This window comes from Vitis riparia, chromosome 14 (genome assembly GCF_004353265.1).
Source record: "Vitis riparia cultivar Riparia Gloire de Montpellier isolate 1030 chromosome 14, EGFV_Vit.rip_1.0, whole genome shotgun sequence".
Lineage (NCBI taxonomy): Eukaryota > Viridiplantae > Streptophyta > Magnoliopsida > Vitales > Vitaceae > Vitis > Vitis riparia.
In genome coordinates, this window is record NC_048444.1 from 2,764,901 (window position 1) to 2,776,586 (window position 11,686).

Here is an 11,686-nt window from a genome sequence, read left to right on the forward strand (position 1 = left end):
TTTTTTTTCACTTTATTTGTCTTGCATTCTAAGTTTCTAATTTTATTCTTGTTTTAATTTTTATTGTATCCATACATGTACATGCACATGCTCATGCTTTTAAGTATTGTATGTGCCATCAGTCTTAAATAACGAAGAAATGAATCGATATCGTAAAGAGATTTCTTGACCCTGAAAAATAAAATAACCAAGGATTTTTTTTAAAAAGTACAGAGGAGTTGAATATGAACAGATACACCACATTCCACAAAAATCAAGTCTCCCAGTTTCAGGAGCTGAAGTGCCTTGCTCACCACAACACTAATGATAAAAATCAGAGCAGAAGGGAATGTTATATTTTCGTTACAAATACTTTCGAAAAATGAAATATTGAAAGGCCTAGCACCATGAAAGGTGTGGTAAGAACCTTTGATTTCAAGAAATCACCTGAAGGCCAACAAGAGGCAGGAAGATTATAGGTGTTACTGCTCATTTCCAACACCAAGAATCCACTGTGCAAGATGAGTCAAATGTGGCTCTGCTTGGGCGCTGTTGCTCAAAATTGGTCCCAGACTGTGAAGCTCAGCATTGAATTCTTTCTCAAATTTACTGCATGTTATTCATTTGAATGAATGAGAGAGAGAGAGAGAGAAAGAGAGAGAGAGAGAGAGACTCTTAATGCTGTTTTCATCTGACTTACAGAATAGAATCAGTAACCGTTGAGTTTGTGATCGCTAACTTTAGAACCCGAGATGGGATTCTTGATTTCCCTTGCTTGGATTTTTCCAATCCAAGAGATCCCTTGGAAGGTGCCTCCGACTTGGGAATGTCAACGGAAGAGGAAATTAGTCTCTGGGTTGCTGATGCATATTGAAGGCATAATGATTTTAACCTCTCCACCTTCTGCACTTTGCGAAAACAATGAGAAAAAGCTACAAAGAGTATCAGAAAAGGGCAAGCAATGCATAGATTCAGTGCAAACAAAGTCGGGTTACGGATCATATTAACGTGATATGAATACTATTGGATTAATTCCAAACATTTCAATTTCTAATTTGAGTAAAATGAGATCTCAAGTCTAAATAGAGAGAATTTTGAAGATTAAATGGTAAAAGTTGGCCCATTCTTTGAAATGTCTAACTGTGACCATCTAAGGTATTTTCCTCTCTATGTAAAATTTTTCCCACTCAAGATATATGAGAAGACTAACCTTGAGGAGTTCAGGCAAAAGAAGCAAGCATTCTCTCAGACACTTGTCGAGGAAAAAATCATGGAATTGGATCACCTGTTTCAGAAAGACCCATGTCAAACACACATTGACGTAACATTAGATGATACAGTGCTCGTCGAGCAGAAGAACTGTGGACAAGTAGCTTTTGTTTCAAAATCAAACATCTAGATGACATCAACGTCCAACAAGGAGAGAATGAAGACCACACCTCATCTATGCTCTTTGCAGTCTGAAGTCTATTGTGCATCACATGCCAATTTGGTTCCAGAACCTGAAAATAACAAGGAACAAAGTAATATCATGAAAAACCACAAACCGTAACTTCACATAAAAATGAATAAAAAAAAAGAAAAGGAGAAGAAGACGAAAAAGTTGAAACTAACAACTTTAGTTAGGGTTCATTTTTATTAACTACTAAAGAGATGTCCAAACCCTGCCATTCCCTCTGGAAACATCATGTTACATGCTTTTGGCAGGATAGAAATGATTATGTCTATTGATGCAAGCATTTCCCAAAAATGTGGAAGGTAATGGGATAAAACCTACCTCAAATGTTAGATAGTGCAGAAGACTATTAATAAATTTAAGCATGCTACGGCAGAGCAGAGATGATCTAGGGATGGCAGTTCCCCGCATGTTAATTGCACGAACTCCCTGGAGAAATAAATTTCAATCTAATCAGGAGAAAAAAAAAGGACAATCTGACCAGACTTAAGTGAAAGACATAGCGGCTCCAAACCTGATGCAATTGCCATGCCCCACAGAGCTGGCGGTTTACATGTTTACAATGAAAAAGGAAGCGGAAAATCAACTGGTATTTTGTTAGGGCTTTTCTTGATATAACAATGGACAAAGGCCATTGAACCTGAAACATGAATAACAAACAAAAATGCCATTACAAACACCTGGTAAAGATGATACAACAATGTTAAGACCCACATGTTGGCAACAGGTAAGGCCCGAATTTAAAAGAGCCTACCAATGAGAATAGTTAGGCCAAAGATACACCATGAAGCAAAACTTAAATTTATTCATTACATTATTTTGACTTGAGCTTTTACAATGGTCTACAGTAAATTTTAGAGGCAGTGATGTTGTTTGAGAGCAGATTTCAAGAACTTTCACCAATGAGCATTAATTTCTGCAGATATATTACCCATACACAAATTTATTAAAAAGAGGATCACAAACCTTGTAACTCAAAGAAAATGTTTCAAGCCCACTAATGCTCACTGGCTCCTCTAGATCATTACTATCAGCTAAACTCCTAATTTCGAGGGCTTTGAGTGTTCCTAATCTTTTAAGCAAAGAAGACCTTTCCTGCAAGCAACACAATGAAGTCATGAAATCGGGAAAGCATATTCAACTATAGGTTTTTCACCTTAATGCAAACAAAGAACAGTTAGCTGCTTACCACACAACATGTTAAGTCCTCATGGCATGGATCTGCTGCAGCTGCTGTTGTGCGCAAAGCAAGGTCTAGAAGAGACTATTTAGTCAAAAATACAAGTACATGTCTGAGTTACTCCACTCTTCAATCATGATTGTTCTTTACCCAGTTTAAATTAAAAACAAATAAATAAATAAGGCCCAAATGCTTAACAAGCCATTTAGTGAACAAAAAATAGAACCAAACCCAGACCTGCAGTTTCTCTACAGAAATGTCATCAAGCCTCTTAGCAAGCTCATCTCGAGCTATATCCATAAAATGAACCAGGAAATCACCCTGCACTATCATCATGACAGTTATTCAAACAACATTAACAACTGACAAGGTAATTTTAATCATGGGTAAAACTACGGCAACATTGAAAGAAGCCCAGCACAACCCCTTCCCACAAAAACCCACCCCCAGAGACAAACTGTTACTAAATCTTACTAAAGACCAATTGTTTGAAGAATTGATTGCAAGTCAATACACATGCAGGATTAAATCCACATGCCTAAATGAAACATATGTAGAGCACATGGCAAATCTCACTCCCTTGAATTAATCTCCTCATTTCAGGATGTCTAACGACAAATGATTGAGGACCAAGTCTTCTAGGATTACTAACTTGTCTGTCACAGCATTGCCAAATCATTAACACTTGCACAGCTGCCAAGATCTAGACTTAGAAACCAAGCAACTAGCAAGCTTTCTATCCCACATAACTTGAGAAAAATGATTGCAAATTTAAGGAACTTTGCAAATGCCTTGGCTTTAGAGTTTGCAACCACCCATCCAATCAGCATAGACTTTTGGCCTAGGATATCTTTATTGCAGGTCCACTTACTGGTGAGTCCCAACCTCATTCGACATATGGTGCAGAATGCATATCAGAAGCTGACAAAGTCGACTTGGCTTGAGATAACTGGGTATATTTTGCTCATTTGCGCAGACAAAGTGGAAAAGCCAACCCAAATTCAATAAGATAATAAATCAAAACATGCAATTTTCATTTCTGAACTAATTGGTCAGCATACAAATGTACCTGATCAAGAAGAAGATAGTGCTTTATAGACCGCAGCCTTCCCAGAAGATCATACTACAGATGCAAAAATAGTATATTTGTCAATTACAAGAGTTGGCACTTAGGTAAAGCAATTGCAATTAAAAACAATGATAGAAGCAGAAATAGGAAATACGTCTAAGAAATGTGCATAGAAATTATTTACTTATATAAACTGAACTACACCTTTTCTTTGATTAGATTTAAGAGCTCAGTGCTGGAAAATTCATAAGCAGCCTTGATACACTCAAGATAGTGATGGTTTGAGCCAAAGCTTATAAATTTGGAATCTTCAGATGCAGGAACCTATCAGTAACATTCTTGTCAAAGATGTGTACTAAATTACTGGTGCTGCCAAATGAAGACTATTCTTCCAGGAAAAGAAAAAGGAAAAAAAAACACCTGAACATTGTGCCCACATTCTCTCATGACATTTAAATATTTTCCAGTGGTCAAAATTGTCCCAGCAGCATTGGCAAGGAAGCTGGGAATACCATCTTTAAGGCTGTATCGCTGTCCCCAATACTTGGCATCATAATCCTGAGTGAGGCTCTCCTATTAAAATTGAGAACAGATACACATCTGAGATTCTGATGCACAAACTCTATATATAAACTTGTGGATAGAGTCAATATACCTTTTGAAGAGATTTGTTCTCAGCAATGAAAAATTCACCATAAGGATCATCAATCACTCCTTCATAGACCCACCTACAAATCAATGCAATTCCATTAGAAAAAAAACATCAATCAAAGTGGATCATAAAATGATGATGCAAGGGCTGAGAACAGAAGATGCTCAAATATAAGATTTTTTTTTTCCACTTCGACTGTGTGGCAATAACCTCAAGTTGAAATTTAAACACTTTCATATTGAAAATGTAACTGATTATTTTAAACCATCATTTTTTGAAGAGTTACTTACACTTCTTCATTCTGTAATATGAGTTACAAGTTATTAACTACCTAAGAAAAATGTAGAAATTGCGCAGAGCCATGAGTTCCAAAAGAAATCTCAAATACCTTATCCACATCGAGTAAGTGAAAACCGACTGCAAGTCAACAAGTAAAACTGCAATTGCTATAACTCAAATCAAAATGGCAAGCAACCATTGTCAAGGCTAACTCCATTTTGAGAAAAAATATTTTAATTTTCTATTTTTATTCTAAATTCATAAAAAAAATTTTGAACATTAAATACTCTTACCAATTGAATATTATTTACTACAATAATAAAATTGAAAATTAGAACTTCCATCTACCCAACCAGGAAAAGATATCTTCTCTATCTGTCATGAATTGAACAATTATTAGGAAACTTCTCAAATAGGCCAATGATTGGCTAAATGGTCAAACCCACACAGCACAGACAACGTGTATATACCTCATTGCAGAACGTTGAGCATTATATATCTGCTCTGCTAAGTAACTGGATATAAAATTTGAAATCCAGGATTATATCAAATAAAACTCACAGACACATGATCGAGGGTAACATTGTGGATGCTAACAACAACAAAAACATTCAAGGCATGCATGCTAAGACCACCTTTCTAATATGCCAAGATAAGCAGAGCTAGCACATTGTGTCATCTTTTCCAGCAATGACCTCACTGCATTATCACCAGCCATAGCTTTGGCCTGAAAATAGTGAAATGATCATAGTTACTATGGAAACTAAAATAAATATTTCAGAGCGAAACCAATAAGGAAGTTAACTAAAATCAAAACTCAAGTGTAAGCATTTTTATCCCAACAAAAGAATATATATGTGAATCTGTATCAAAGAAAATAAAAGAGAAGGTTTTGCCTGGCTTTGCAAGAGGTTAAGAACTGCAGAACCCATAAAATTATTGGCTGAAGCCTTGTGTATCACAGTGGATAAAGCTAGCATTGACCCCATCATTGGCTGCAACAAATGGAAAAAAAAAAAACAAATGAGTTTAAGATCCTAAAAGTAGTTGCATTGATTTAAGACAAGTCCAAACCTGACAGTAAAACCACAACCCTTGGATGGAAAGTCTTCCAAGACGGAATTGGTGTTCAAGCTGTGCAACCATGGCCTGATAATCCTGATCAAAGAAGGAAAACCACTTCAATAATGTAAGAGCAAAAAGGCATTGCATGGCAATCGCACAGCCCTCCCCACGAGGACTTGCATGAAGAAATCAATAAAATTTATAAAAGTAGTTGCTAATATCACACAGAATAAATATGATACAAATCATGCAAAACTATAACATATTGGCATAAAATGATACACTTCGCGTGAACATATCTTTTTCTTTGAGTAACACACTCCACATAATATGATATAACCAATCTAAAGTTTCTTTCAGTAAAGAAAGCTACATGTTGCTTTAGATCCACCTTTGGAGAAAGTTTTCAAAGATTTTTCTTTTGTTTACTGTACATGATAAGTAGGTTAAAACAATATGTTCATAATTTTGACTATTTTAACAGTTTTAGAGAGGGGGGTTGAGGGAAAGCAATTGAAAACTTCTTTCCAAAATTAAAAATCCACACATTGTTTCAGATCTTTGGTGACAATTATCAAGATATCTTCTTTTGCATCTTGTTTTCATATTATCAATATAAATACATAAGGGGAAAAAAAACTTTTCTTTACACCATATTTCAATGATGCAAGATTTCAAAATTCTCTCTACATGACAACCGAGGAAAGATTTTCCTTTAAAAAGTTGAACCTACCTGGACTTCAACATTGATGATGAAATTTAATGAACTTAAAAGTTGGAACTTGAAACTTCATCAACATTTAATGCATTATAAAAATTATAGAGTAGAGCTATGAAAATTGGCAATTCTACTTAGACATGGTTCATTTTTTATTGAGAACAAATCATTATTTTATGACATTTCTAGTTTGTCTACAGTTACAAATCAATGCAGCAAAATGTTAACCTCGACTAACCTTCACTTTGTTTATTGGTATTAAATATAAACATCTCAATCACTAAATGTTTCCTGTAAGTGGTTACAAGTTGCTATGTGTCATCCTCTAAACTCATTTACATATGTTCAATGAATCTTCTTATTTTGTTTTTCTCTTTACTGAAACATGTGTATCTTATTGATATGAAACAATACAAGAAATAGAGACACAAATAATGCACTACTCATTTTGACAATTGTGAATAAGGGTCTTGGATAGACTTCAATTGTACCCTACGGGATGAACTCATGAACATAACAACATACAACTAACAGGCTTTCTATGTTCAAAAAATGAACTGAATTTTTTTACCTTGGGGACTAAAAAGCATCAAATGAACATAAATATGAAACAATGCTACTACTTCAATGCTGTTCTGCACCATAATAATTTGTGAATAATTGTTGGCTGGTAGCCACAAATCTACTATAACTGTTTTGAATTGTAAAAACAATGATATAATTGCCGTTTAAATAAATAGAAACACAACCAACAACATAACATTCTCCAAACAAAGGAAGATGTCTTCTACAAAACTAAAATTATAGTCAATTCAAAATAACCAATGTTCTTGACATTAATAAGCAATCAATATCAAACATCCCTGTGAATAGGAGAAAAGCATTTTGTTTTTCTCTTTACTGAAATATTAGGTGTATCTTATTGATATGAAACAATACAAGAAATATAGACATCAATAACGCAATACTCATTTTGATTGAATGAGGATCTTGGATAGACTTAAATCATACCCTATAGGATGAACTCATGAACATAACAACATACAACTAACAGGGTTTCTATGTTCAAAAAATGAAATGAATTTTTTTACCTTGGGGACTAAAAGGCATCAAATGAACATAAATATGAAACAATGCTACTACTTCAATGTTGTTCTGTACCATAATAATTTGTGAGTAATTGTGGGCTGGCAGCCACAAATCTACTATAACTGTTTTGCATTGTAAAAACAATAATATACTTGCTGTTTTAACAAATAGAAACTCAACCAACAACATAACATTCTCCAAACAAAGGAAGATATCTTCTACAAAACTAAAATTATAGTCAATTCAAAACAACCAATGTTCTTGACATTAATAAGAAATCAATACCAAACATCCCTGTGAGTAGGAAAAAAGCACCTAAGGAAATGGTACAATATAATAATTTAAGAATATTTCAGGGCAATGAATTTCTAAGTAGTGCAGCATAACTGGCCATACACTTCCCAGACCAACTAGTCTCAATAAAGATATGATTATAGAATGATTTCAATCTTGGAGGTGTTTATGCCAATTTTATTTTATTTTTTTGCAGGACCTTGGGTGCTCATAAGTCTTTTCAACTTATTTTTTGGTGCGTTTAGTAATTCTGCAGTTACTAATCTCATGATATGGGGAACTGATAGATTAGTTTGCCATGTAAAATTGATGCTCAGTGAGTCTACAATTGCTGAATGCATGCTCAAAGATATTGTTTCTTTTTAGAAATTTTAAAACCTGTTAAAGTTTCCTTTACTCTCCCCTTCACTTTTAGCTGGTGTATGAATATATATATATATAAATAATGGTATATTCAGCAAAAATAAATCAGACCTAATTATTTTCACTTTCCACAGATAAGATGGTCCATTTCTTGAACAGCAATCAAACAAATATTTGTTGAGAATAGCAATCATTCCAACCACGTGTAAAAGGAAATAACACATTTTGAACCATACACAACATAAGAAAATCAAATGATTTACAATGCAAAAGACCTACTAGAAGGAATGCCCTCAGTGCAGCAGCAAAGGCGTGATTAACCAAGCCAGTCTTGAACTGAGACCTCGACTCAACAAACTGATTAATCAACAAAAAGCTCTCGCATAGAGGGAATATCCGCTTTGCCAATTCCTGCAATAATATATGACTCGGTAAGCTCAACAACCATTTAAAGTAAGACCCAATTCAGGAATAGTATCTAGTAGTTCTTGATTAAATACTTCATTTTGCAGACTTTTGAGTCTCAAAATACTCTAGTTGGTGAATTATTGTATTCATCAAGCACTTTGCTAAGTGTTTTCATTTCTATAATAATGTTTTAAATTCTAAAAGTTCCTTCAAACTTTCAAAAACTCGGGTCTACTTCCAGAATCACTAGCCATAAAAAGCTGAAATGAAGTTTAGAACCTTGTGTGATCCAGACTAGTGTTAAAGAATAAAACTTCCATAAGTTTCTGCAGTTCCATCCCCCAACAGAACAGAGTATTCTATGAAAGAGCAGTTTACTAAATTAGTTTAAACTTGTTTGGCTCAAATGGCTTTTCAATTGTATTTGCATACACCTACCTAAGAAGCCCATGATAAGCTTCATAATGAAAGCATGACATAAGATACACGTCAAAGGGGATGGTCCAACAAGAACATTATTAACAATATGATACAATAAAACAATTGCTAATGTGGTATAATAGCTACTTAATGAAATTCTTACCTGAAGTGCTAAATCCATAGATGCATCAATCTGGAATGTAACATCAAACTCCTTTCCACGGAACCTTTTGATTGAAATATACCGTCCTTCAATTCCAACCAAAGCAGACAGGAGATCATCGATAACAATGAGTTCCTATACAATGACAAACAAATCATTACTACAATACTTATAAAGTGCACAAAAACTACAACCAAGTTAAGCAACAGCAGCATATCCTTAAGGTTGCCCACCATTTTAAACAGAACTGTTGAGAGTTTATGTTAACTTGACATTTAATCTGCAGTACAGTAGCATTTTCTGTGCTTTAAAAATTAACCAGAATACATAAAAACAGAAAAAATGAATTTCAATTGCATTTTAATGTGTCAATACTAAATATTGACTGAGACAGATACGCTTATTAGCATGCCAAGAATCTATTTATCACCATGTATTCAAATAAAACCTTTTGTAGGGTCAAACTAAAAAATGGATAAAAAATGATTTTACAATCTTGTTCCATCGTATGAAAAAAAATGCAAGCCCATAAACACACAGCATGAGCACACGGGGCAACCACTAAAAACACCTCTGTTATACTAAATTAAACATATCTTTTCTGTTTCAACACGCCTGTTTCTTTGTGAACACTTAATGGTCAAAGTATCACAAGATTCACAACTCGTGAAGATCATGAACCAACTAATAGGAGATATATAGATGCATAGATGGTGCAACAGTTTGACTTGTAAAGCTTACCAGAATCAACAAACCACAATATTTGTTTGATTGGTAAAACAACAAATCACAAAATAAACAACTCAGACACACATTTACACTATATCCTTGATGATATGGCTATAAAATATACCTGAACTGAAGCATGGTAACAGGCTATGGCCTTTTCCAATCCAGTACTGCTTCAAGAAAAAACAAAAGAGGAAAAAAAAAATGAGATCCATATTTTAGGAATGTGCACAGACGCATACACAATGATAATACTACACAAAGGCGAATCTATTGAGAGCTAAAATCTTTCATCCAAGAAAAAAGAAGGGCATGTGTGTGCATGAAAAAAGTTGGCACAAAACTTAATTAATTAACATCAACAAAAAATCAAATCCATACTTCAATGAATCCATGGAAAAGCCTTTTGCTTCACTGTGTCGTGACTTTGTTTCCTGAAGCAATAACCAAATAATCAGAACTTAGAATTTTGTGAGAATTTATGTCAGGTTTGGTTAGCAAGAAAAAGGGGAAAATGTAATTCCTCTTTATGCCATTTAACTCCAAGAAAACAGAATTTTCAGGTTAACTAGATAATGTCACGACTCCATATTTTGTTAATTTTTTCGCACTTTAAATTTTCTTTTAACTCTTTTCCCCATTCTTGAGAACCAGTCCAGACCCAAAAAAACACGTTTGGTTGCCAGGAAAACTGAAGAAGATAAAATAATTTGTTGTTTTTGTTCCCAAAATATTGGGGGAAACATTTAACGAAGCTAAATAGTTGACTTAGGTTAAGTTATATTAGTTTTGAAAATAATGAACAAACACAAAATTAAGAATCTTGTTTATTTTCATGTTCCCGCATTTTATCACGAACCAAACGGATCAAAGATACAAAAGAAAGGAGTGCGGAACCTGGTGAAATCTGCCAGTGAGGAAGGGTCTCTCCACGTTCCACCGAGGAGTTGAGGGGCACGACGAAGTTGCATCCATTAAAAATATCCAATTAAGAACCCTAAAAAACCAGCAATGAATTTGAAAATCACATCAATGATGCAGAGCAACCTAGAAAGATCAGTGAGAAGAACTGAATTGCAGATGCCACAGTCCGGGCCTTCTGGTGAAACGGTGCGTTTCAAAGGCTATTTTCCTCTTGATTTTTTAATAAATATAATTTTTTTTTTTTTTTACGATATCTTTTTTTTTTCGCAACCCTGCTTTCAAATTTGAAAGCTATATCCACGGTCTCTTATCAGAAGATCCGCATTTCCCTCGTTTGCGTAGAGAATTTAAAACAAAATTGCACGGGATTTTACTATATGTCCTCCTTCGTTCTCCACCGCCACATTCAAACTTCTCTGCGTATTATCGCGATCATCCCCACTCAGAGATCCGAATGATCCGAAACGAAAAAATACGCCGGCCGAAGAGAGAATGTGAGCTCCTACTAGTGGTGTTGAGCGAGTGCAGAGATATCTTTACTGCGATAAAGCCCACTCCTCCAAGCAGAGCTCGACGTTGATCCGAGAAGAATAAGGCATCAAAGCGACCGGCAATCTGAGAGGCAGCTCTGTTGAGGGTTAGGGTCTGCCTTTTTCCCCTGAATTTTAAATCTGTTTAAAAATTTTAAGAATTACCATAAATCCTTTATATTTTTATTTCTAAAAGTTTGCCGCTAAATTTCAAAAGTAAGAAATACAAATAAATTGTTGATATTTTTGTTTATAGATTCTAAATTTAAAAACTGATGACTCGATTATTCACTATTATTTGAATTCATTATCAATAGTACTAAGGTGTTGTCGGTACATATTGTTTGAAAACTATTTTTAAAAACGCT

The 11,686-nt window shown here is 34.5% G+C and overlaps 1 protein-coding gene across 1 annotated transcript; it reads right to left on the reverse strand.

The window, feature by feature from the left end:
• Positions 1 to 150: 150 nt before the first annotated feature.
• On the reverse strand, positions 151 to 11,445 carry LOC117930662 (gamma-tubulin complex component 2). The gene is made up of 22 exons (XM_034851296.1): positions 11,163 to 11,445; positions 10,762 to 10,861; positions 10,246 to 10,298; positions 9,989 to 10,034; positions 9,136 to 9,270; positions 8,424 to 8,555; positions 5,690 to 5,773; positions 5,512 to 5,610; positions 5,251 to 5,342; positions 4,340 to 4,412; positions 4,105 to 4,257; positions 3,889 to 4,008; positions 3,685 to 3,738; positions 2,853 to 2,936; positions 2,625 to 2,699; positions 2,402 to 2,530; positions 1,950 to 2,075; positions 1,757 to 1,864; positions 1,419 to 1,481; positions 1,190 to 1,264; positions 680 to 882; positions 151 to 588 (listed from the first exon to the last, which is right to left on the reverse strand). The coding sequence occupies exons 2-22, from the start codon at positions 10,837 to 10,839 to the stop codon at positions 462 to 464; spliced, it is 2,109 nt and encodes a 702-aa protein (XP_034707187.1). The 5' UTR covers positions 10,840 to 10,861; positions 11,163 to 11,445; the 3' UTR covers positions 151 to 461.
• Between the last annotated feature and the right edge of the window lie 241 nt (positions 11,446 to 11,686).

Bases quoted from the DNA above. Each gene is read 5' to 3' on its own strand.
- LOC117930662 (XM_034851296.1), bottom strand. From the start codon at position 10,839: ATGGATGCAACTTCGTCGTGCCCCTCAACTCCTCGGTGGAACGTGGAG. The intron at 8,556-9,135 runs GTAAGAATTTCA...ATATTATTGCAG, and splicing joins CTATGGATTTAGCACTTCAG to GAATTGGCAAAGCGGATATT. The intron at 883-1,189 runs GTTAGTCTTCTC...CGCAAAGTGCAG, and splicing joins TTTTGCCTGAACTCCTCAAG to AAGGTGGAGAGGTTAAAATC.